The 26,923-nt window shown below is 45.8% G+C and overlaps 2 protein-coding genes across 2 annotated transcripts in view; both read left to right on the plus strand.

Annotated features, from left to right (window-relative positions):
• The window catches only part of MACF1 (microtubule actin crosslinking factor 1), a 370,629-nt gene extending 361,965 nt beyond the window's left edge, over positions 1-8,664 (plus strand). The window contains 4 exon segments of the mRNA XM_078145466.1: positions 2,664-2,875; positions 3,232-3,342; positions 5,516-5,639; positions 7,162-8,664. Coding sequence (XP_078001592.1) covers positions 2,664-2,875; positions 3,232-3,342; positions 5,516-5,639; positions 7,162-7,418 — 704 coding nt within the window. The 3' untranslated portion in view covers positions 7,419-8,664.
• Positions 8,665-16,549: 7,885 nt separating this feature from the next.
• LOC110206318 (bone morphogenetic protein 8B) overlaps positions 16,550-26,923 on the plus strand; it is a 47,273-nt gene continuing 36,899 nt past the window's right edge. The window contains exon 1 of the mRNA XM_020983596.2: positions 16,550-16,991. Coding sequence (XP_020839255.1) covers positions 16,559-16,991 — 433 coding nt within the window. The 5' untranslated portion in view covers positions 16,550-16,558. The remainder of the gene's footprint in view (positions 16,992-26,923) is intronic.

The following is a 26,923-nucleotide window of genomic DNA, read 5'->3' on the forward strand; positions in this document are numbered from 1 at the left end:
CAGTGCTCTGTGCCAGGCTTGGAGACCAAGGGAACTGAGGGTGGCCCCTTCCACCTGGCACTGGGTAAAGTTGCAGGAACACCAACAGTACCACCCTCCTACAGGAAGCCTTAGGATTGTCCTGATTTCTTCCATCTCAGGCTGCTTTCCCAGCATCTTTTTTTTTTTTTTGCAGACAGCCTGTTTCATTGCTCTTCTTATTCCCTTTTGCGTTCATAGCTACATAGGGCCCTATAGAACTATCCCCTGAGTCCACTGTTGAGGGCTTACAGTATCCAAAGATAGAGGTCCAGTTATGGGCCTGCTGTAATTCTGTTGCATTTCATAGCAAAGTGTAACGTCCTCCTCTTCTTCCTCCCCAATTTAAATTTTCTTTGGTCTTGTCTTCCCATTTGATTTTTTAAGTTGTCTTATGGCTGCCATTGGGTAGAGCTTGACATTGAAAGTTCAGGTCTGACCACATGTTAAACCTTTAGGGCTTTGTGGAGCTGCAGCAGCTGGAGGATGTCTGAATCCTTAGCTGAGCTCACTAACTCAACAGAGATCCTGGGAAGCAGCTGCTGTATATCCAACCCTGTAACAGATACAGGGAAGTTACAGATTTAGATCATTCTGCAAATGAGCTGAGGCCCAAAGGGGTTAAGTCACCTTGGCTCTGCTGTTTACGGCCTAAGATTTGGACCCAGGTCTTCTGACTCCTCTGCATGTCCAGCAGTCTTTTCCATTGCTCCCAATGGAGAGATGCAAGCTATAGTTACTACCCTTAAAGAGATCGTAGGGCAGCTCGGTGGTGCAGTGGATAGAGCACCAGTCCTTAAGTCAGGAACACCTAAGTTCAAATCCAGCTTCAGACACTTAGTAGCTATGTGATCCTGGGCAAGTCACTTAATCCCTGTTGTTGAGAGAGAGAAGAGAGAGATTGTAGTCCATTTAAGGAGAGAAGACATATAGTCAAAACATTTAAATGACAGCATAGGCAAACACCAAAATGAGTGGTACATTTAAGCGCTGTGAGTCCAGATTTGAGAGTCTTCGAAAAAAAGTAGAAGAATGGATGGCATTATCCAAGAGAAAGATTATAGAAAATGAAAAGTATGTGGACAAGAAAGAAGCAAGGAAACGGCAGTTTGCATCTGATGAGTCTGTTTCTTAGACTGTGTGAGCTGAAAGAGGTCTCAGAGGTCAACTAAGACAGCCCCACAATGTACAAACAGGCCTAGAGCCCTCAGCAGTGAGATAGAAACTTCCCCAAGGTCACAAAGATTGTCAGTGGCAGAGCCCCATTTGTACTGACATCATGTGACTCCAAATCCAGGGCCCTTCCATCGTCCCATTGGTCCTTGCAACAGCCATGTTGGGTACATAATCTCTAATGATGGAAACTGAGATTCTGAAAGGCTCAGTAATTTGCCTGTGGCCACATAGCTAGCACATGTCTGAGGCAGTATTTGAACCCAGTTCTCTCTTGCCTCCACATCCAGAACTCTTTCTGACATACCATAGTGCCCCTCTGGCTCTTGTAATGGGAAAGCTTTTTAGGGAGAAGCAAATGGAGAAAAGATGGGAAGGTCTAGGGGGCTTCTTCATCTCCTAAAAACCAGCCACGCTTTTCCTTTTTAAGATTTGTTTCAACTAAATTTAAAGTATCTTTTGAATCTAAATTTGATTCCTGGTTTTATTGGCAGTAGTAGGATGGAGGCAGCTTCTGTCCAAGACCCCTCTACTCAGTGGTCTTTATCATGCCTTCCCACCCCATCCCCCCAAGTAAATATTTGGCTTTTACATATTTCCCAACAGGCAGGTCTTATGCATGGCTTCTCTTTCTCCATATGGATACATTTAGTAGCTCTTTAAATAAATGATTGTGTGCCAATCTCACTGTCTGAAATCCCTTCATCTTTAAAAAATAAAAATCCTGCTTTTCTGAGCTCTACTATTACATGAATCAGAGCTGTGAAAACCTAAGGAATCAGTGCAGCACAACTCAGATCTCCTGAGTAAGGCCAGATACCTGATTGGGAAATGTTTATTTAACATTTAAAAAAACAATACAGTACAACAGAGATAATGTTAATTTGTGGTTTTCTAAGTCAGTACTTGGCGCAGGGATCTATTTCTATTTGAGTTTGATACCACTGTGAAGGCTGTTAAGTCTGCATTTCTCTATTTTAATGTCATAACTCCAAAGCTGTGAGTAGATGATACACACATTGTGAGAAAGAGAAGGGGGTATTTAGTTTGACATCCAAATCATGGAAGGCTGTGCTTGTGTTTTTACCTTTACCAGGGTGCAGTGTGCTTACTCTGGGGACCGTGACAAACTAGCATTTTGTCATCTCATTTGGATACCAGTACTCAGTACATTTCTACTCTACTTCTTTGTAAATGCCATTTAAGGAAGAGTTTATGTATGGAGCACTCCAAGGAAACTCAGTAACAAAAATGCCTGCTGTCATCAAATGGATGAGAATGCTGATAAGAAAAATTTCATTAAAGAAAGGGTGGGATTTTCCTCTGATGATATTGCATGCATCAGTGATGTCTAAGACCTGTTTGGCATTTTGGAGTTGAGCATCATTGTGGGAATCAAGAAAATGTTTAAGATTAACCCTGTGTATGTGTCTATGTTTTTGTGTGGTTTTGTCCCTTTTTTTTTTTTAAAGCACGAGGAAGAACTAATATAGAACTTAGGGAAAAATTCATCTTACCTGAGGGTGTGTCCCAGGGAATGACACCTTTCCGATCCCGTGGTCGAAGATCCAAGCCATCTTCCCGGGCAGCGTCCCCTACCCGGTCTAGCTCCAGTGCCAGCCAGAGTAACCACAGCTGTGCCTCGATGCCATCTTCTCCAGCAACCCCTGCCAGCGGGGCCAAGGTAGGTTCTGGGCATGATAGGGGGCTGCCATTGTGCTGGGTGCAGGCTGGAAGCTGCCTCCAGCACATCCTGGACCCCAGGAGGTTGGGCCTGCAGGGCTGTGTTCAGAACTCAGTTTGTTTCCTACATCCTCCCAATCTCTGCCCACAGAACCTTCCCTGCCTCCCAGCTATGTGGCTGCAGAGTCTGCAGGGAAAGAGCTGCCGCCTCTCCTCCTACCAGACCAACTGATGCCTCTTGGTTTTGTCTCCATTTCTGTAAAACTCAGGATCCTCTGTTTGCTTTTCTGTCCCATTTTTGCCCCTTTCTGTTCCATGTCCGACCATTCCACCCCGCTTTGGATTTCCATTCCACAGACTCCACATCAGTCCTCTCGATGTTATGACAAACCTTGGTTGATAAACAGTAAAGCTGGCACCCCACTCAGGGACAGCGGTCCTCCTGACCTCCAGCTCCCCGGTTCTGAGGTAGAGTATGGCATCTCTGGCAGACAACCAGTGTGCCAAGGGGAGGCGGCCAGTGGCTTCTCTCCCTGACCGGCCAGCACCCTCCTCTCCTCTCCTGTCCTCTCCTAGCACTTATTCTCATGGCTAGTTCACACCAGGAAGTGTTTTTCAAGAGTTTCTAACTCGGACTTAAAGAAATTTGATGCATGTGATCTGATTTTATGGCCAAAAACCAGGTCAGTCGTGTCTTTTACAATAACACAAAAAATATGGCCAGAAAAAAATTATGGTTTCTGACCCTTCATTTATTCTGTGATTTTTAATAACACTTTTATGAAGTTTAGTCATGAAGGAAAGTTTTCATCCAATGAAGAGCCGAGTTATTAACACCTGAAATTCAACACTGGCGCATGTATAACTTGATTTTTAACTTGCTTTTAATGATGTAGTAGTTCGTGTCACCCTGGCTGGGCACCCATGACATGCATTCCACTGGCCCCAACACCTGTAGCATTAGAGCAGCCCGGGGAGGCCACTGGAAATTGTTTTGGGCTCCAGATTGAACCTTACTCTGGCCTTTTTGGATTCTTTATAACTTTATTTTGACTTGAATACACAAACCAGGGTTTCAGTCTGTTCATTTACTATAACTAAAACACCGCAACACTTTGGGTATGGCAGCTCTTGAGAAATAAAATGCCATGCCTGATTCATGAGTTCTCATTTCAAAGTTCTGCTCTTCACAAAATGTGCATTTGTGATCCTGTTCAGGCAGCATCAGGTTCCTGAGTCAGGAACTTCAGCGAAAATGTCTCAGAACCCTGGGCCTGGGCATTCACTGGGCTTTGGGATTGATCTGGGAATCCTGCCCAGTTTAAACCAAAGCACAAACTCTTATCTTTTGTCACTTGCTGCCACTTGAATCCCGGGAGTTGATCTGCTTATCCTGCTGCCTGCCTTCTCTAGGGCTCCAGTTTCATGAGAATCTGAGAAATTCTAAAACTCAAAAAGAATGTGCAAATTCTGGGCTTATAGGTGAAAACCCATCTTATAGCTGAAGTTTTATAATTATTATTATAAGACCTATCCATTACAGCTGGATATTCTATAATTCAGTCACCCTGTAACCAGCTCACTTTGCCAAAGTTGAATTGCTGTTTAAGAACCCTTTGAGCTGCTATCATCCTAAGACAGTATGATTAAAATTATGCCAACAAAAAGTGCAGCTTCTGAAACTGGGGCTTCTCTGTCCACGTAGACTCGAGAACCTTGGCTCTGAGGGCTTGATGGATAACCTGCTTTATTGGACTTTCCCTTGATTTGTTGGAAAAACTTATAACCCAGAAGTACATGAGCAGAAAAGTCCTGCTGGGTTATTTTTCTCTTCTGATCAAATGAACATCTTAAAAGTCTTGGAAAACATTTAAACAGTTTATTTTGAAGAAAAAGTAGGAGGGCATGTTGCAGGAAGAGTGGCATTTAAAGTTGAATCAAAATGTATATCCACCCCCAAAACAAAGTGTGGATCTTTCAAACACAACTGAAAACATTGTGATTTCTTCCTCTCAAAGCCCAGTTATGTCCGTCTTTTCCTTGAGATGATGAGGGAAACAGGACAGGAGTAAATATCATCCCCATTTTGTAAATAAAGAAAGTGAGGCTCACAGTAGTGAAGCAGCAGATGTAGGGTCATCCAGACACTTAGCAATAAAGCCAGACCCCTGGTGTGTGGAGTTTCCGCTCCCCTGCTTTCCTTGACCAAGTCTTAATTGTAATCATATTATGGCAGTTTGGACTGAAAATTATCTTTCTGGTTTTTATCAAAGAAGTTTGACCTGTGAGGTTTAAAAAATTCTTCCCATTCCCCCTTCCCTCCATGACCCCCTCTCCTCTCAGTTAAACCACATATTCTTAATATGGCCTTGAAAATCTTAGAAAACTTTCGTGGATGTTTATAGAAACTATAAAGGTATTAGAAAATATTCTAATATTACAAATCAGAAAGGTTTACCAAACTATCAAAATGCATGTTTTTGAAGCAACAACAAAAGAATGTTTTCCATGACTTTTAATTTGCTTTTCAGGATAGTCCTGTATTAAAATCCTATGGCAGGGGCTTAAAAAAAAAAAGCTTCTTTGAATCAAATCACAGTCAGTGAGCTTAGTTAATTAACAATGTCCTTTTCTCCCAAAGGTGTTGCCATCCACAGGCAGCAAGCTGAAGCGCCCAGCTTTCCATTCTAGCCGAACCTCTCTTACTGGGGACGCCAGTAACAGTTCTTCTCCAGTCTCCACCGGTGCCAAAACCAGTCGGGCTGGTAAGTCCATTGGACTCAGAAGTCTTCAATGCTGTGGCTTCTCATGAGAGGCCGATGTTCAAGAGTGGGAAAATATTTGAGAACTATGTCTTTCCTAATGAACATTGTGTTGTCTGGATAGCATGCCCTATCAGAAATGATTCAGTGACTTTGAAGATAAGCATGTACTTTTGATACCGAGGAAGAAGTCCATGAAGATGTACAGTCCCTATATCAGGAGACCTTAACTAGCTGTAGTCTTCCCTGTAGATAACAGAAGTGATGATGATTCTTAAGCTTTTCATGATTTCATCCGTGTGTGTGTGTGTGTGTGTGTGTGTGTGTGTGTGTGTGCAAGTCACTGTCATGGTCATGCCTTGGTAGATGGTCTTAATGAGTCTCAGTGGCCAACCCACTGTTGTAGGTGGCTCTTAACCTTAACAAGTCTGTGGACTTGTTTGTTTAATATTTGATAACTATATTTCAATATAATTATTTCCTTTGTAAACTAATTTATTTTATGCATTTGAAAACATAATTCTGATGGGAGAGGTGGGGGATGAAGGTCCCTAGGTCTACCAGGCTGCCAAAGAATTCCAGGGTTAAGAAACTGCTCTAATGATAGACCTTATTACCCTTACCTAAGCTGGTCATCAGATGTCAGACTGAATGCTGGCCTGTACTGGAGCTTTTCCTAAATAGGTAGTCATGTTGATGATGAAGCTATCTCTGCCCCTCTCCCCCTCAGCAGCATAAATTCAACCCAGATCTTGGCAGGCACGCCTCCTGTGATAGGTACTTGTGATAACCTTGCCTCTCCTATTCATCTTTTCTGGGGATTGGCATTTGGGGATGACAGTAGACTAGTAGAAAGAGAGTAGTTTCTAGCTCTCTAAATTAAAAGACACCTTTTGCAAATAAATACTTTTGTGTGCTTAGGTTTATCACTGGGCACCAGGGATGGGTACACAAGAAATCAATGTCCTGGAAGATGTTACATGAGAATGACAAGTAGTCCTCACCCCAAGACCACCCCTCTTTTTATCCTTCCCATCAGGCTAGTAATGGCCAGTGAGCCTGCGTGGCTGGAAAAAGAATGCTTGGATATGCTGCAAGCAGGAAGGGTGATTGTAATGAGTGCACACGAGGCCAGAGAGGCAGCAGGAGGGACCTGAGTCAGGAAGACCCTGGCCAAGTCACTTCTGTACTCTGTGTCTCAGTTTCCTCATCTATAAAAAAAAAAAGAATGTTGGAGTTGTAGGTCCTTTCCAGCCCTAAATCTGTGATTCTGTGAAATCACCTTCACAAAGTACGGGTCTTATCACATCCCTGTCCTGGCTTTCTAAGTCTTCCCCAGCCCTCTTTATGCTAGTGCCGTCACACTTCTCACAGAGGTTCATTATTTCCTGTTGATTGTGTGAGCAGCTCATAGGTTCACAGTTGTTTGCACATGAGCCCATTGAGGGCAGGGACTGTCTTTGCTTCTTTTTGGCACAGAGCAGGTGCTTAATAAATGTTGACTGATGTTATTCATAAACTACAGATCCAAAAAAGACAACCAGTCGGCCTACAAGTCGTGCTGGAAGCCGGACGGGAAGCCGAGCAAGCAGCCGCAGGGGAAGTGACGCCTCTGACTTTGACCTTCTGGAGACCCAGTCGGCATGTTCAGACACATCTGAGAGCAGCACAGCAGGGGGCCAAGGCAGTTCCAGGCGAGGGTTGACAAAGCCTTCCAAAATCCCCACCATGTCTAAGAAAACCGCCACAGCTTCCCCCAGGACTCCAGGCCCAAAGCGATAATAGCTCCCCACCGAGCCTGCATCAAGTTCTAAGCCTGCTCCATATGCTGGGTGTATATTTATTCTGAATGGGAGAAGTTATATTGTTAAAAGTGTAAAAGAATAATTGTGTTATGAAGCTGCCTTATTTTTTTTTTCTTTTTGTAAGTTACTATTTTCATGTGAATATTTATGTAGATAAACTTTGCCTTCTGGGAAACCCCAGTACTGAATGGGGAGCCAGAAACTGAAAGGTTTGAGAAACAAAAGTTAAAAAGGTCAAGATGTGAACATGTATTAAAGGAGGGAAAAAAACCTATAAATAGGATTTCTGCGCGGTGCAGGGTTATAAACCTGCTTTATCTTTTAGGATTATTCCTAAATGCATCTTCTTTATAAACTTGACTTGCTATCTCAGCAAGATAAATTATATTTGAAAAAAGAGAATCCTGCAGCGTGGAAGGGACTCTTTTTTTTTTTTTTTTTGTAAATCACAGACACCTCAAGCAGCAAGAAGCACGAGGAGAGGGAGGGAACCTCCAGCTGTTTTTTTCCATCGTTTTTAACTTTGTGATTTTAGCCGAAGAAAAGGGGGAGTTTATTTGAATTAATAAGATTTGCACATGTTATAGTAAAAGTTCATTAAAGTGCTGTCTTTAAACTACCGTCTCAGTCACTGAGTGTGTAAAAGTCACGTGGACACTGTTCATGTTCAGGGCTTATCTTTAGCCTGCTGGAAGAGCAGGCGGTGTGGTGGGGGAGAGCCCTGCTCAGGAGTGGAGGATGGTGAGACGACAACTTGCTTGGTTATAACATCCTGCCCTGTTTGGGTGGCCACCCAGACCCCCTGATCTCAAAGTATGAATTCCAGAATTGTTTACCTGCTTTTTTTTCTCTTTGCCATTTATTTAAATGGTCACTTAGCTTCCCCGGAGCGTATCTGGAAAGCTGACAACCTAACCCATTTGTTCTCTAATGAAATCTCACCAGCACACTCCGTATCAAATCCTGTTTCACTTGTGTCTTTGCTTTTTTGTTGTTTTTATTTTGTTCTCTAGCAATATCAACTGACCGAGTGACCATGAGAAGGATGGAGACGGGCTGTCCAAAGCTCCTGTGTGCATTCCCTGCTCTTCTTCAGCTCTGACCGACCATGGTGCTGTGTGATTTGTCTCACTTGGTTCTAATTGAGTCAGAAACAAAAGCTGTACCAGTGAACTGTTTAAAAACAAGACACATTTTTGTATTAAAATTGCTTGCAGTCATGATGTTTTGGGGTGGTTTATTTTCTTGTTTCATTCCAAACCCTACTTTTCTGTATGACATTTTAGCAAAAAGTTAAGATTGCATGTATTTAGAGTCATTACTTGGAGCAAAAGAGTGGAATGTTTATGTTAAGGTAAATGTCTGGAACACAACTTTTCCTCCAATGTATTTTCCTTCCTACAGAGACAGTGTCATCACCTCTGATGCCTCAGCATGGTGTAGAAGTGGCCCCTGGGTTCTCTAAGACTACCTTAGCAGAGCACAGAGTCACATCAGGGGCCTATTCACCTGGACAAGCTTCGAGCGTGACCCACTTGAAGGACTTTGTGGACCACGTCTCTCTTGTCCAAAGTACTAGCCCAGCTGGCTGAGCTCCTAGAGTCTCTTCACTAGAAGTCTGCCCTCCAGGGTGTAAATTGGCAGGGGGGTGGGAAGAATGGGGAGGTATCCCCAAGTTCATGGTGGAGAAATGCTAACACGCTTCTGTGGAAGGAAAACACCAAGGAAATCGTAGATGGCGATCAGAGGAGAAAGGCCAAGGACAAAGTGTCAGCTCGATTCTACATCATTGACCTTGGAAGGAAGTAAACTTACAGTGTGTAAAGCAAAGTGGAATGGGACCTCTGAGATCATCTAATCCAGGAGTTCTTAACCTAGGGTCCATTGATGTGTTTTTATAATATTTTGACAATTTTTGTTATCATTGATTTCTTTTTATAATCCTATATGTATTTTACCTTATGCACTTAAAAGCGTGATTCTGGGAAGAGGTCCATGGGTTTCACCAGACTGGCTGCCACCATAACATGACAAAGGTTGAGAACACTTGATCTAATCCAACCTCCTAATTTTTAATTTTTATTTTTTTAAGGCAATTGGGATTAAGTGACTTGCTCAGGGTCACACAGCTAATAAGTGTCAAGTGTTTGGTCTGAGGCCGGATTTGAACTCAGGTCCTCCTGACTCCAGGGCCAGTGCTCTATCCACTGTGCCACCTAGCTGCCCCCCAACCTCCTAATTTTACAGACGGGGAAGCCAAGGCCTGGTGATACTGAGTGACTTTGGTGACGAGAAGTAAGTGGCAAAGTTGTGATTTGAATGTAGATCCATTTGATTCGAAATACATTGCTCTGTTCACTACACTGCTGTCTGCCAGGTACAGAACTGGGATCTGGGAGACTGGCCCAGGCACATCTCAGCATGCCATTTAAATAATAGCAAATGCTACTTTCTAGCTTACCTCTCAGGAAACTGAAGTCCAGACATTTAGAAAAAGGATATTTGTTAAAGCTATTTGAGGTAAAACGAACAAGTTAGTCCTTATAATGTTCCCTGGTTTGCCTTTGGCCAGAATTTTTTTTTTTTTGGGTGATTGGGCAGGATTTCTAATCCCTGATTCTTCTAGGATGATAATAATTGCTCAAGTTTTTATAGCACTTTAAGGTTTACAAAGCATTTTCCCCTTGTGAGGTAAGTATTCCCCCAATTTTAAAATTTCTTTACTTTACAATTAAGGGACTAGAATCAGGGCTTGCGCAACAAGTTAGTAGCAGAGCCAGAATTCAAATCCAGGTCTTTGTACTATGGCCATCCAGGTCCAGCACTGGGAAAAAGAGCTAAAGGCATTCTGTATTCACTTCTATCCTCTTCTATCTTTGTTCTCAAGTTGCTTGGGGTCTAGGATTCTGGTTGATTCTCTTTCATTCCTTCCTTCAACTGTATGGCAGACCTAGAAAATGACAAGTAGTCTCCTTGCATTTTGCTCGCTAAAACTATAGAATGTGGCCACTTATGTGCAGGCTAAGACCTGACCCCAACAGCAGCTTCAAGTTCAGCTCCTTTTCAGAATCTCTCCTGACCTCCAACAGCTACCTCTTTCTAAGGCTTGAAATTAATTGCTTTTGTGTCCTTAGGCCCTGTGCTTGCCATTGGCCTCACTTAGCCAATCTCTTAAGGATGGGACAACCAAAGCCTTGTGAAATTGGGGGAGTACGTGTGCCTGAGGGAGTTTGTTAGGCTTCCACAGTACTCCTTACTTAGAGGAGATACATGGGTGGGCAACTCAAGGTTAAGCCTTGACCACACACCACCCCTACCCCAAGCCTCACTGCACCAGAAGGAGGTAGGCAGCTGTTACTGAAAAGAATTTGGGTGTCACTTCTGCCAATGAAATAATTCAACCTTCAAATTTCTAAGAATTAGACAATTTTTCCTTCCCAACAAATATAAAGGTAGGAAGTATGGGCATCCACCCACATTTTATAGATGAAGAAAATGAGGCTTTAAAAAGTTGTGATTCACTTATGACTGCACAGCTAGCAAGTACGTTGGGAAATAGGGAAGAATTCAAGCCCAGGCTTCTGGCTGTCTGTATTTTCCATCTATACTCTAATGCTCTATATTCTGGCCAGAAAGGATTTCTCACACCCAGGGTTGGTCCTTCTGTTCTCCAGAATGGCTTGCTCATTTAGCTCCATTCCTTGGGGAGGAGTTCAGCAAATCAGAAAATGTAAAATTCCAACGTTAGCACCACTGATCACAAGCCTCAGTAAACACCATTTTAATATCCCTATGTTCCCTCCAAGCTATCAGCTGATAGCTATCGCTTAAACCCACCCACAGAATGATAATAGTGAAATTTATATAGTACTTTAATGTTTCCAAAGTACTTTATATACATTCTCTCCTAATCCTCCCAACCTCCCTGTGCTGATAACTGCTATAGGTATTGTCCCCATTTTACTGGTAAGGCTCTAAGAAACTCAATGCCTTCCCCAAGATCATTCAAATAAGTGTCAGAGTCCCCATTCAAAGCCAAGAAGGCTCAGAGTTCTGCACTCTTATCTACCAAGCCATCAAAAAATGCCAATTTGGGTCAATTCGTGTGGGAGAAAGCTGGGGTGGAGAAATGGGGGAGGAAAATGGTGGTAGGACTGGACAGTTATGTTTGGACCAGAATATGGAAGAGGACTCAGACTTGGGAATTACAGGAATTCAGTTCAGTCCTAAGGAAAAACTTCATAACAATTAGAGTTGCCTCAAAGTAGAATGGTCTGTCTCAAGAGGTGATGAGTTCCCCATCAGTAGAGATCTTCAACTGAAGACCAATTGGATGGCCACTTCTCAGGGATATTGAAAAGGAGATTCTGGCTTTATGGAAAGGGAGCAGCAACAGATTGAGATTCAGAGGCCTGCATGTGAATCCAGGCTCCCCTGCTTGTATCTGTGTGATCTTGGAGAATTCACTTCACTTGTTGACCCTCACTCTTCTCCAGTAAAATGGGGGAGTGGAAGCTGGACTAGGGCTCTTTCAGTTCTGGAGTGCTGGAATCGAGAAGATCTGAGTTCAAACGTGACCTCAGACTCATTAGCTTTGTGACTCTGGACAAGTCACTTTGGCCTGCCTCAGTTTCCTCATCTGCAAAATAGGGATAATACCAGTGCCTGCTTTCCAAAGTTGTTATAAGGATGAAATGAGATATTTGTTAAGCACTTTGCAAACCCCAAAGCACTATTTTCAGTCATTTTTCAGTTGTGACTGACTTTTCCATTTGGGGTTTTCTTGACAAATACTTTCCATTTCCTTCTCTTTCATTTTACAGATGAGGAAACTGAGGTAAGCAAGATTAAATGACTCGCCCAGGGTCACACAGCTAGCAAGTGTCTGAGATCAATTTGAACTCAGATCTTCCCGACTTCAGGCCCAGTGCTTTATCCACTGAGCTGTCTCACTATCCCAAAACACTGTATAAACACTAACTATTAGCATTATTAAATTCCTGTTAGTCCCTTCTGACTGGGAATCTAATATCGAGAAAGGGTGGAGTGACAGTTATCAGAAAGCATGGTGAAAGGCACTGATATGCAGTGGTTCCTATGACATTTGTAATAGATTTTTTTTGCCCACTTGCCCATCCATTTATCCCAGAAGCTCTTAGTGAAAGGTTCCCATGACACTACCATTGAAACTAAATTCACATCTTTGGAATAACATTGGCCATAATGCCCTGAAGGCAAGCCCCCGGTTGTGGGGTTGAAGCAGGTGACATGAGCTGAGCTGGATGGACCAGACTGATTCTGCCAAACTAGGATAAGATTCTGAAGCTCATTTTAATTTGGGTTCCCTCCAACCCCCTTCCCAAATCTCTTGGAAATCTAGCTTTGATAAGACCACAAAAGTGCCCAGGGAATTTGTGGGTCCCAAACTCCCTCCTGCTTCGGTTTATGAAAATGCACATTCTGTCATTTGAAAATACCACTTTCTCAGCTTCCAGCCTAATTCCACATGAATCCTTTTACAATAATGAGTTAGGTTCTGCCTTAGGCTCTTTACAATCTAGTTCAGGAGACATGACATTTGCATGAAGCGACTTGGAAACATAATTAAAGTGGCTTGTGAGGAGTCAGTGTGATGCAGTGAGTGGAGCTGGGGACCTAGAGTCAGAAAGACCTAGGTTCAGAAGCCCACCTTTGTGACCATGGGCAAGGCATCAAACATCCCTGAGCCTCCCTTTCCTCCTAACTCTTGGGGGTTTTACAAGACTCAAACAAAAGAAAGCTTGTATAAAGTGACCCATTCTTTAAGGCCCAACTCAAATCCCGCCTCCTCCAGGAAGTCTGCCCTGTTCCAACATGTTCCCATCTTTTCTGTGACCACCTTTCCTGGGACTTCACAGAACACTGTACCTCTCATGGTAACCTCGTATATAAGAGTATCTGATTTCCTTCTAGACTGGTACTTCCAGGAGGCAGGGTTACCTGCTTCTCCTGTAAGCTTTGTGTGGGCTGAGGGCAAGTGCTGCTATGTAAATTCCACCTGCAGGTGAAAGTTGATTGGAGATCGAATCTGGGGCAGCCTCTGGCCTGTTATGCCCTAGGAGGTCCACAATGACTTTACTTTGGAAACCTTTTGTTTGAATTTTAAATAGGCTCTCAGTGCATCTAAGAAAATACAGCACAAAAGTGCAGTGATTGGACCAGAGATCGAACCCCTAGAAGGATCCAGAGAGTGTAGCTTTGAAAAGAAAAGACTGGGAGGAAAGGGGTGGGGAAAGATGGGGAGAGAGAAACAGACGGACAGACACAGAGAGAGACATAGAGAGACAGACACAGGGACAGTGAGAGACAGACAAAGATACAGAGAAAGGAGGAGGAGGAATGATACTTATCTTCAAACTATCTGCAAGACTGTGCTAGAACCGAATACCAGAGAATTAATTGCAGGGGGAAAGATTTAGTCTTGATGTGAAGAAAAATGGTATAAAACATATCGGAGAAATACATGAGGAGAAATGGAGTAAGCTGCTTATGGGGCAATGCCATGGACAGGCCTTGTATGCTACCCTTGCCCATGCCATGTCTGGACATCTAGAGGAAGCCCCCAGAGTGGTGAGCAAGCTGCTGGTGGAGGGCTTAAGCGGGACCAGGGTCCCAGCATAGGATCCCTTCCAGCGCCAATCAGAGGGGACCTTTGAAGTCATCTGGTCATCTAGTTATTGATGAGGAAACTGAAGCCCAGAGAAGGGAAAAGACTTGCCGGAGGCTTCACAGCTACTGACAGAGCTAGGATTTGAACCTAGGTCGTCAGAATCCGAACGGAGCACTTTTCTCACGGTTCCTTTGAATGTCTGGAGGAAGTGCCCACACTGATGCGAACCAGCGCCATGGGACTGTGAAAAACTTCTCAACAATCAGAGAGGGATCCAAAAATAGGGATGATTAGCTCCCTGTCAATGGAAGTCTTTGAACGGAGACTGAATGGGACGAAGCAGGAATTGCAGATTGAACTAGACTAAATGCCCTCTGAGGTCTGAGCACGATCCTGGTCCCTGATCCCTGTTGAGCTCAAGAGAGAGGCTGCACATTGATCTTCACGTGCTAATTTCCGGAATCCTGGGTACAAAGTACATAGGAAGGCTTTTTTTTGTGGAAGGGTTTTGACGGAGGAGGCTGTACAGAGCAGCGGAAGCAAAGGGAGAGGGCAGATGCGGCCGGCCCAGGGATGTCCAGGAGGGGGCAGAGGCGCCTGCGAAGCCCCCAAGCACAGCTGGAAACAGCTGGCTACAGTTGGCAACAGCTGGCATCCCAACACAGCCCTGCTCCCCGAGCGTCCCTGGGGACCTTGAGCTGGTCAGCATGCCCTTTGGCAAGAAGTTTGAGTCTACTTTAAAGTAGATTTTGCTCTTTGGTCTATTGTAGATACCGAAAATATAAGAAAATAAAGACGTTTCAGACCGTCCAAGGTGCGCTGCTCAGAGTGCCCTACGGGCTTGGGCGACCGTCCGCGCCGGGGAGCGGGAGCCGGAGCGGGGACTACGCCTCCCTCCTGGCTCAGTCGTGGGTTTAACCCCGTCCCGGGCCGAGGCAGGCGCCGAGGCACTCACCGTGGGAGCGAGCGCTTGTCCAGTCTGGCACCGCGGCCCCGGGGCAGCTGCGCACGGGCTGCCAGGGCGTCCGCCTCGGGCTCGACCCCCGCACCAGCCTGCAGGCTCAGCGCGAGACAGAGCAGGGGACCCACGAACGTGTCCGCAGAATCCTGCCCTCCGCGCCCGGGGCCCTCGTTCTGCTCCGTGAGCCCGGAGACCCCCACGTCGGGGCTGGACACAGAGAGGAGGAGGAGCCGACCCGAGGGCGGGGACCGGGCTCAGAGGAGGCTTGGGTGCACGGACGGGACTGACAGACTGACGGACGGACTGACGGTCCGAGGCAGGTAGCGCGGTGGCTCCTCCCCCCCCCACTTCAGTCCTCCCGCCACGCCTCCGCCCCACCCCGCGCGGGCACCTTCGCCCTCGACCTCAAGCCCAGCCCGGGAGCCAGAGACAGACTTCGACGGAGGAGACTGAGAGTCCTCGAGTGCTGCCCCTGCTGCCCCTCGGGGCTCTGCAGGAGGCCCCGACCTCGCGGGACACGCCCGGCCCCGCAGCCTCGCGGCTCCAGACAGCGCGGTGGGTCCAGCTGAGGACGCAGCTGCGGGCAGGGGACAGCTTCTGGCTTTGCCTTCGTTCTTCTCCTCCTGGCGCTGCCGGGCTTTCTTTATTTCTTATTTTCTTCGGTCTCCGCTTCTCTTTTTATACTCGCCGTGTGTCCCTTCTGCTTCCTGCCTCTCCCCTCCTTCTTTCTCTGTCTGTATCCCAGTGTGTATCACTGTGCCTGTCTGTCTGTGTCTGTCTGTCTGTCCCTCCCTCCCTCTTTTCCCTACTGCCTGTCTCTTGCTGTTCTCTCCCACCTGCCTCTCTTCCACCCTCTCGTGACTCTCCTCTCTTCCCCTATCCTTTCTCTCCTCTCTTCCCCCATCCTTCTCTCCTCTCTCTCCTTTCGCACTCCCTCCTTCCCATCTCCCCTCCCCCAGCCGTGGTTCCTGGGAGTATTTGGGAGAATCTCTGGGCTGAGGCTCAGTTCCTGCTCTGCTATGCTCGCGGTGACTTGTCCGTCCATCTAGAAAAAGCCGCCCACGGGTCCTCCAGGAAAGCAGCAAAAGCGGCTTTCCCCACCTTCAGAGGAACTCTTAAGGGAGGAAGACTGACTCCGGGCTCTTCTGGGTCCCTCAGGTTATTTGTCAGAGGCAGTGTGACCACCAGGCAGCCTCCCTTGACCCTTGGAGACTGTTTCCATTTTAATTTTATTTCACAGGGTTCAGGATTTCCTTTTTTTATTTCCCATAAGTCTTCACACTTAAGTTTATTTTTTAACAAAACATTTCAATTCCTAGTTCTTGATTTCAAAGCCCATCCGTGAATGGACCGCTTGTGAATCCATCCCTTTCACCCCTAGTTAACTCCCTCAGACTCTACCCTTGCATAGCTCAGCCTTAACAGAAGGGAGGCAAGGGGAGGGGAGAGTGGAGCAAGGGCAGAGCAGCCAGATCTGGCAGCAGGAGAGGGGCAGACCAGCAGGACCATGAGACTCTTCTCCAGGGCGCCCTTCGGTGGAATGGCCCTGCTCTGGCTCCTTGGACTTTTGCTGTGGGAGCTGGGCAGCAGCAGCTTCCATGGGAATTACCTCCACACCTCCAGCTTCCTCCAGAGGAGACTCAGTGGCTGGGAGAAGCGGGAAATGCAACGGGAGATCCTGTCCATCTTGGGGTTGCCAGGCCGCCCCAGGCCCAGGCCCCCCCCAGGAGCCAAGCTGCCATCGTCAGCCCCACTCTTCATGTTGGACCTGTACCATGCCATGGCCAGTGAAGAGGAAGATGGGCAAGGCAGTGATGATGCAGATGTGTCCTGGGGCCGTGGGGTCTCCAGGCCTGTGCTGACCAGTCTGAGCACCCAGAGCCCTCCTCTGGAACGGGTCATCAGCCATGCTGACATGGTCATGAGCTTCGTAAATATGGGTGAGTGTGAGACCCAGGGGGGAAAGGGAGGAGCAGCACAGAGAAAGAGAGGGGGACCCCACCAGGGGTAAATGATTAATGTGAACACAAAGAAGCAAACAGTGGATTTGGAGTTCACAGGTCCTTTAGATCCCAACTTTGCTATTTGTTGTCTGTGTGGCCTTGGATGGGTCATTTCCCTTATTTGGAACTCAGTTTACTCTTCTGTGAAATGGGGGGGTTGGACTACATGGTTTCTATATCCTATCAACCTTGGACTCTTGGAGGGCAAGGGAAGGGCATTCCGAAGTGTCATAAGATGCTTGTTCCAATGTCTAATATAAACCCCTCAGGAAATCCATAAAAGAAGGAGAAGCCCCCCAGGTTACCCTACAGAAAAGAAGCCCTACAGGAAAAGGATACTCACCCAGTCTCCTAGGCAGGCAGCTCTGGCAGAAACTGGGGCCAGGCTAGCTGAGAGAGAGTGGCCCAAGTCCAGAGATTCCAAAATCCCCCAGCTTCAGGGGACAAGACTGTGGTTGATTTCCAATGCGCTCTTTCAAGTTCAGGTGTTTTGTTTTGTTTTGTTTTTTCAACAGTTCAAGTTCAGTTACTTTCATGGAGGCACTTTCACAGATAGAGCCCTAGGCCTGGAGTCAGGCTTCAGACATTTATTAGATGTGTGACCCTGGGCAAGTCACCTCACCTCTGTTTGCCTCAATTTCCTCAACTGTAAAAAGGGGATGATAGCACCATACAGGGTTGTTGTGAGCATCAAATGAGATAATATTTGTAAGAAGCTCTTAGCACAGTGCGTGGTACATAGTAGGTTATTTTATATGTGTGTATATGTATGTGTTTGTGTGTGTGTGTATGTATGCTTAAACCCATGCCCTTACTAGGTACAAGAAAGACCCTGTGGCCCAGCTCTGTGTGTGTGTGTGTGTGTGTGTGTGTGTGTGTGTGTGTGTGTGTGTGTGTGTGTGTGTGGTTTGCGGGGGAGATAAACAGATGAAATGATACCATCCCTGAACCACACACATAACTCAGGATGTTTGCAGTGGGGATGACTTGGACGGAAAGGAGAGTAATACAAGGTCCCCACGTGGGGGCCACCAGAAGGCAGCCCAGAGTGCTTTGGGAGCTGGGGGACATGAGAGAAGAAGGAATCAGGGAAGGCTTCTCAGAGGAGGCAGTGTCCCAGCTGGGTCAGAATTAGACAGGCTCTTCTGATATCTTGTTTTTGTCCTGGTCTGCGTTTGGCCTGGGCCCTGCTCCTTCAGGCTGAACATTTATCCCATAAATGAAATATGCACACACACAGAAGTATATATGCACAAATACAGCAATAAATGGGCAGAGACTCTGAGAGGAGACAGAAAAGAAGTAACTGCTGAATTATTCAGTTTGTTGTAATGGAGAGTTTAAGTTGGTTTTGTTAAAGTTAAGTTCATAATGAATTATTTATTTTAAAGAGAGAAAAAAGATTCCAAGTGGTTTCTGCCATTTATCCTTCAGCCCTCACTGGGATCGAGGTTTATGTATATAATTGCCTCACTGAACTATTTTCCCGGTCCTGGGTTATCTGCAGCCCCAGAGGAAATCAAATTTCTCCCATTTCAGAAGATTTTTGGTGAACAGATCTCATGCTGAGGGTATAGGTCCTTCCTGTCTGGCCCGTAGCATACTAGAAAGACCCTTGGCCTGAGCAGCTGCTTCTGAGCCCAGCCCTGCCACCAGCCTACTGTCTAACCTGGGCAAGTCACTTCATTCTGGGTAGGGAGGGGTCCTTCTTACTTCATCTAGAAAATGGAACTACTCTTCCTTTCACTGCCTGACTCACAGGGAAAGATAAACATTTTAAGTGCTATGGAAATTTGTTTTTCAGACCTGTAAGCCCTCCTACTTTAGAAATATCCCTTTTGTCAGGCCCACAATTTCATGATTCAACATATGTCTTAACAATACAAATCTCTTCCTCCTGAAAACTCTATTCCTGATTTGTTCACTCCATTTAAATGAAAAATAAATGTAATAATAATAATAATCGCTAACACTTACATAGTTCTTTAAGGTTTACAAAGAACTTTACAAATATAATCTCATTTTACACTGATCACAGCCCTGGGAGGTAGTTAACACTATTTTACAAATAAAGAAACTGAGACAGATAAAATGACTTGCCTGGTGTCACACTGCTAGCACCTGAGATCAGAGTTGAACCCGAGTCTTCCTGACCCCACTCCCAGCACTTTGTCCACTGTTTCTTATACTCCTTCTCCTCCCCTTTTCAGTCAGCTATTAGATTAGTCTTCCTCTCCACCTTTTCTCATAAAACATCAGTGCTAGAAGGGATCTCGGAGATCACTGAGTCCAGCACGCCCATTTTACAGAAGGGGAAACTGAATTGCAAACAATGTTTATTTATTTATTGAAGCAGTCAGGGTTAAGTGACTTGCCCAGGGTCACACATCTAGTAAGTGTATGAGGATGGGTTTAAACTCAGGTCCTCCTGACTCCAGGGCTGGTGTTCCATTCACTTAGCTGCCCTTTTTACAACGGATGTTATAAAGAGAGTTAGTGACAGAGCCTGGCCTGGAATCAGAGCTCCTTCAGGTCACTTGTCTCTTTCTACCACACCCCACATCCTCCCCAAGGGTTTCAAAAAACAGTATTTGGTTATACAAAATTGGAATTCAAGGTTCTTTGTTATTGGGGTTTGTTTGTTTAATCACAAATGCTAGGTATTGATCTGCATTTTAACCTGGAGTAAAGACCTTAGAATTTGTGGATAGATTTCAGGGGTGGGGTGTCTCTGAATGTGGATGGGGGAAAATATCTTTATTTTCATCAGCCTCTGAAATTTAACATTTCCTTCCAATATTTAAAAACACGTCTTAGAGAAGGGAGTCCAGAGTCAAAGCCAAACAGACTAGACTGGAAGGGGTCCATGACGTAGGAAAGATTCCGATGCCCTGTCTTGGGGGGGGAGGATCATTGTCTTCAAGGATCTGAAGGGCTTTCGTGTGGAAGACAGATTAGACTTGTGTGTTTGACTCTCAGAGAGCAGAACCAGAAAGTGGGAGACAGCAGCTCAAAGTGAGGCGGTGGGCTCCCCTGACGTGCTAGCTAGCGAGCTCCCTGGCCATAGAGGTCTCCAAGCAGAGACTGCATGACCACTTCTCCGAGATCCTGTAGTTGGGGGAGGGGGGGTTTGTACCAGTGGAGCAGAGGAGAGGTTGCACCAGATGCGATCTGAGGTCCTCTGATAACATCATCCCCTGATAGAAAGGTTTATCCAGTTTTCCAGAAGACTCCCTACCTAGGCAGCTAAGTGGTGTATAGTATGCTGGCCTCAGAGTTAGGAATATCTGAGTTTGAATCTTGCCCCAGATGTTTCCCAGCTGTGTAACCCTGAGCCTCAGTTTCCTCCTGTATAAAATAAGAACATTCCTTTTGTCAGGCGCCCATAAGGCAGCCAGGGATGACAATGCCATATACCTCCCAAATGAAATAATATTTGTAAAGTGTTTTGCAAAGCTTAAAACATCATAAGAGGGGCAGCTAGGTGGTGAAGTGGATAGAGCAATGGCACTTGAGTCAGGAGGACCTGAGTTCAAATCCAGCCTCAGATACTTACCAGATGTGTGACCCTGGGCAAGTCACTTGACCCCAATTGCCTCAGAACAAACAAACAAAAAAGTCATAACAACATAAAGCAATTTTCAATGAGCACCGAACTTAAAGTCTTAAGAACTTCATTCATATCATAGCCCTACTCCTGATTTCCCCTGGTGACCTTGGGTAAATTACTTAACCTGTCTGGGCATCATTGTCCTCATCTCTAAAATGAAGGATTTGACCTCCAAAGGCCCTTCCACCTCTAAATCTATAGTCTGCTGGGGAATATTTGCTTTCCGCCAGAAACTTATAAATTGCCATCCTCGGAGCAGCTCAACTGGATCAACTGGTCAGCAAGGGGAGTTCTTTTTCTGCCCAGGCTCCTGCTGGTGGCTTTGCTTTCACAGGGATGAGCAGTGGTGTGGGGTTTTGGAGGCCTGAAACCCCAAAGAAACAGTTCTATTGCTCCTGCTAAGTTCCAGGAGGAACCTTGTGATGTCAGAATGTGACTTTGCTGGGACCTGAGGTGGAGGGGATGCTGTCAGATAATATTTAGAAGAAAACCTCGACTGAAGCCCACTCTAACAGTACCAATCAGGGGGTGTTTTCCATCCAACAAATGTTTATTAAGCACCGACTGTGTGCTGAGCCCTGTACTTGGTGTTGCTGGGGGGACAGAGGCTTAAGAAGCAGGCGTGGTGTGATGGGGTAGACAGAGCACAAAACTGGAAGCTGTGACCACGGAGGTCAGTGGACCAGCAGCCTGCTTCTCACTCTCCGTGTTGCCTTGGGCAAATCAGTTTATTTCTCTGAGCCTCAGTGGATAGAATACCAGGCTTGAAGTCAGGAAGACTCATCTGGCTGAGTTCAAATCTGGCCTCAGACACTTACTAACTGGGTGACCCTGGCTGAGTCACTTAACTCTGTTTGCCTCAGTTTCCTCATCTATAAAATGAGTTGGAGAAGGAAAGGCAAACCACTCCAGTATCTTTGACAAGAAAATGCCAAATGGGGTCATAAAGAGTAGGGCATAGCTGAAACCACTCGATAACAACATAAAATGGATGGGTAGAGTGTCTGACACAAGACTGGAGGCTCATAGATTTAGAGCTGTAAGCAACACCTTAGAGATGATCTCATCTAACCCCACCGTTTTACAGATGAGAAAACTGAGGCCAGATGATCTCTAAGCTCTCTTCCAGTTCTGTCATTCTGTAGTTAAGACCCAGTAATAAGACCCAGTCTGTGTGTAAGGAAACAAATGTTCCAAGTCAAGCCTCCTGCCTCTGAGTCCAAAGCACTTAGTCTCCACTGTACCACATGAGAGAACATATGTGAAAGCATTTATAGACATTTGAGAGATTCTGCTGAATTTTTATGATAGGATTTCAACAGGCAAAAGGCCTGACCTGAGCAAAGTGGGGAGGGGGAGAGCGTGGACGCCCCGTGGGGACTCTCTGACAGAAGCGTTCAGGTGGTTTCTGAGTCTTCTCCTTCAGTCCCCCTCCCCAAGCACTGCTAGGCTCCCATGCCCACTCTAGCGTTTAGGAAGTAGGACCAGCAGCATTAGAAGCTGACCCCCACCCCTCCTTAGGGAGGGTGTGTGTGTGTGTGTGTGTGTGTGTGTGTGTGTGTGTGTGTGTGTGTCCAGGGTGGTAGCCTGAGACCATGCCATCAAAACTGAGCCCTAAATCATCCTCAGTCGTGGTGGCTGGAATCTGGGCGGGCTGGTTCCAGTTGCTACCTTCCCATGTCCTAATTAAAAAGAGCTGGCTATACCTAGAATTGGATTGGGGAGGGGGTGGGGGCCTGAGGGAGAATTCTCGTAGGAGCAAAGGCTTCCTTAAGGTAGGTAGGAAGGAAACAAGTATTTATTAAACACGTATTATATGCCAGGCACTCTGCTAAGCATTTTGCAAACACCTGGTTTTATCGTCACAGTAACCCTGGGAAGTGTTGTTATCCCCATTTGACAGTAGAAGAAAATGAGGCAAACAAAAGTTAACTGACTATAGGTCACTTGAATGGGAATTTGAAACACAGAATATCAGGGCTAAAAAGAGTCTTAGAACATAGAATGTCAGAATTGGGAGGGAACATAAAAGACAGAAATGACTTTAGTGCATAGAACGTTAGATCATGAAATGTTAAACCTAGAGGGAACCTTTGAGATCTTCTGATCTGGACTCCTTGTTTTACAGGTAAATAAACCGATGCCCAGAAGGGGAAATGACCTGTCAGTAGTTACTCACCTAATAAACGATAGAGCAATGAGTCCAACCTACCTGGTTCCAATGTGGATCCCAATGCATCAGGCTGCCCCTGGGAGAGCATGGATTGGGGGTCTCCCACCTGACCAAGAGCAATCCTAGAGCCCTGGCTAGGAGACAGTGCCACTAAAGAGAGGCAAAGTTCAGAGCTAGCATCCAAAGACCAGAGTCCCAATCCCATTTTATGCTATTTCCCACTCTGTGACCTTAGAGAAGTCAGTCATTTTCTCATATATAATAATACCCATCTATTTACCTTGCAAGAAAAAAAGAACAGTTTTCAGGGGCTCTAGAAGTGGGTGTTCACATCACAGAATGAAATCCTGAGAGCCAGAGGCCACAGGAGGATAATCTGAATGAAAGGGTAACTCAGATGGAAACTGGGAGCCCCAGTGACATCATCCAGAGAGCAGTTCCAGTGGAAATTCCAAAGCTGAAATTGAAATCCTTCTAGAAGCCTGATTAGAAATGCCAAGGAATCTAACAGGTTTTCAGTGGTGCAATATGAAGACTTTGCAGGCCGGGATGGCAACAGCCACGTTTCGGGGGGGAAGGGGGGCAGTGGTGACAGACCCCCAACCCCCTCACAGATAGTACGTGCTATTCCACTACCTTCTTTCCCCTCCCACTTCAGTCTCCCCCTGTAAGATGCCACGTGTCCTCAGAGTTTGAGAGGACCTAGCTGGGAACAGGGGATTGAGGGATCAGGAAGGGGAGGGAGAGGAGAGAGGGCTTAGGTAGAGGGAATGCAGAGCATCAGCGGAGTAAGAGATGTCTCTGGGGTAATAGGTCTCATTGACTTGTCCCTCTCTAAATTTTCCTTGACTTTTACTAATGCTAGGGGGTGTGGATGGCGGGGAGGGTGAGGGGCGGCGCTGAGAGTGGGGAGTAGAATGTTATTCCAGGTCAGTTGGAACACATCTTTCCCGGTCAGCCTCCACCTCCTTACGGTCTAACACTAGAGATGAATTTCTTGTGAAAGGACAAGAGTACTGACAATGACTCACATTGCTACAGTGCTGTGAGGTCTACAACGTGCTTTATATTTGTAAAGTGCTTTGCAGATTTTAAAGCACTATGTAAATGTTTGTTATTGTTATTGTTATTATACTATAATGATGACAGTTAGTGCTCCTTTTACTTCATTACTTCACAAGCCCGGGAGGGATAAAACTGAGACACAGACTTGCTGATGGCCCTTTGTTCACCCCAGGTTAGTGGGGGAGCCTGTAGCACAGCTGGGACTGGGACCCCAGCTCCCAGGCCTCTTTTTACTGAACTACATAGCTTCTCTCAGGGTCTCAAAAGTGGGGGGCATTTTGTTAGAAGAGATTAATACTCAGGGTTTTTGTTTGTTTTTAATTTAATGTATTTTTTTCATGACCAAAACTCTGCTTTCTTTCCTTTCCACCTCCCCCTCCCAGTGAAGGAAGGAAGGAAGGAAGGAAGGAAGAAAGGAAGGAAGGAAGGAAGGAAGGAAGGAAGAAAGGAAGGAAGGAAGGAAGGAAGGAAGAAAGAAGGAAGGAAGGAAGGAAGGAAGGAAGGAAGGAAGGAAGGAAGGAAGGAAGGAAGGAAGGAAGGAAGGAAGGAAGGAAGAAAAGGAAGAAAGAAGGAAAGAACCCTTGTTTTAAATATGCATGGTTGTGCAAAACAAATTCCCACATTGGCCAAATCAACTGGCCGAACTTAAGGTTCAGGGGTTAAATACCCAGGGTCCTAGAAGTGGCTGTTACTCTGTCTCAGATGGTATCAGGTACCACCTGTCTAGTCAATAAGCATTTATTAAGTACTTACTAAGTACTGAAAATACAAGTAGAAGCAAAGGCAGCCCCTGCCTTCAAGGAACTTACATTCTAATGGAGGAAGGCAGCACATGCAAGAGAGAGGCAAAGGGGAAGTGCCCCGTTCAGGGGCACAGGTGTGAAATCTGGAGAAGGAAGGACAGAAACTCCTCTAGGTTCTTTCTCAAAATAGAGGTCCCAAGGGGCAGCTAGGTGGCGCAAAAAGGATAGAGCACCGGCCTTGAAGTCAGGAGGACCTGAGTTCAAATGTGACCTCAGACCAAACACTTGACACTTACTAGCTGTGTGACCCTGGGCAAGTCACTTAACCCCAATTGCCTTTAAAAAAAAAAAAGAATCACTAGCTGTGTGATCCTGGGCAAGATACTTAACCCCAGTGCCTAGCTCCCCCCCCCCAAAAAAAGAGGTCCCAGGAAGAATTTCACCAGTGGGAGAAGGGGCCAAGGGAAAAGATAATTGAGGCACAGTGGCAGGATTCCCAGAGTGAAGCATTGCTAGTCCAGGCACAGATGTTCTTAACCTGAGGTCCGTGAGCTTATTTTTTACAAAAAATGTTTTGATAATTATATTTCAATGGAATAGGTTTCCTTTTTAATCCAACATATTATATTTTATTCATTTAAAATCATTTTTTCTGTGAAGGGTTCCATTGACTTCCCCAGGACCCAGAAAGGTAAAAAGGCCTGTTCTAGAGGGAGATCCTAAATGTCCAACCAAAGAGCATCTCCTCAATAAAATTCAATTTGAAATATAAACAAACAAACAAAAAACAAACTCTCAGGCTGACAGTTAGGAAACCAGGGTTTGAGTCCTGACATCGATACTCATTAGATATGTGAGTGGCAAATCGCTAAACCTTTCTGTTTGACAAATGAGAAAGATTGAGGCTTAGAAAGGTTTAGCGATTTGCCAAAGTCGAATATGTAGTGAGTATCAAAGGCAGTTCTCAAGCCTGTCTTATAGGAATGGTATGAGGATAAAATGGACAATGGTTGTCAAAAAACACTTTGGGAAAGCTAAAAAAAAATACAAAAGAAAACCCTGAAGAATATCTCCTCTATCTCCTCTCCCTTCCACCATCTTTCATGATAAAAACTGTTTTCTGTACATTAAAAAAATGTGTCCCTAACCAGAGGATGAATGTGCTTTTATGGTATTCTGAAGAAGCAGATGGTTTGGGCTGAAGGGCTGGACCTGTTGCAGGTGCTGGGATTTGATGCCAGCCATCTGTCTTTGCCCAACTAGATATTTGGGTTTGTGTAATGGAAAAGTGACTGGAGAGGTTGGGGGTGAGGACGAGGAGTAGAGGAAGATGCTCAGCCCTTCTTCAGGGGAAGTCTTCAAGCAGGGAGGCTGATGATAATTCATTGTACATATCCTAGGAGGAATTCCTTTTGGGATCTGCTTGGTCTAGGTGGTTATGGAAGTTCCTTCTGGAGTGCCCATCCCAGTTAGCCAAGGAGGCCTCTGTGAAACGGGGGCCCACAAGGGGAAAAGGGTGGCATCCGGCCAATTTGCCACTAAGGGAAGCCACTCTAATGGAATAGCGACTTCCCAATAAACACCCAAACAAGCACGCCCACACCTGGTCTCCCACACCCAAGCCCTCCACGCCCATGGCCTGCAGGCCAGGCTCACCTTTCATGCAACAGACAGGCTGTGGGTGGCTAATGGCTTCCAAGGCTGTGCTCTGCTGGAAAATCTGGCCTCACTGCTCTGTAGACCTCAGGGGCAGGCAGAGCTGAGCCCCACAGGAGAAGGGAGAATCCCGGGGCAGCTCGTGAGAATTGCCGTTGCTCACCTAGACCTACAGAGAGGAGCTATTTTAGGGTGTTCGAGCCCTCTCCAGGAACCGCCCACATTAATGATTTACTCATGATGCCAGAGCTAAGCACCGACGCCCCTGGCAAAGGATGTGCCCTATCCTTGTCACAGTTGGGCTGCTTCAAGGGTGGGCAGGGCCGGATCAGGTACAATGATTCTTTAGAACAGGCCTGGGATAATCGTGTTGCAACACAACCCAGGGATGGATGGACAGGCTGTTGGCATAACCAAGACCTTATTTCCTTTCCTAACCTAGCATTTTTCAATCCAGTTGAACAAACATTTACTCAGTGCCTTGTGTAAGTGACTCTGAGAAGGTTGCGTCCCCTATCTGAGCCTCAGTTTCCTCATCTGTAAAATGGGGACGCCCAGTAAACACACCACTGACCTCCCAGGGGCTGCTTTGAGGGAAATGCAGTGGAAACTGGGGATGGAA

Source organism: Phascolarctos cinereus, unplaced genomic scaffold, assembly GCF_003287225.1.
Source record: "Phascolarctos cinereus isolate Bilbo 61053 unplaced genomic scaffold, phaCin_HiC Scaffold_726;HRSCAF=1367, whole genome shotgun sequence".
Taxonomy (NCBI): domain Eukaryota; kingdom Metazoa; phylum Chordata; class Mammalia; order Diprotodontia; family Phascolarctidae; genus Phascolarctos; species Phascolarctos cinereus.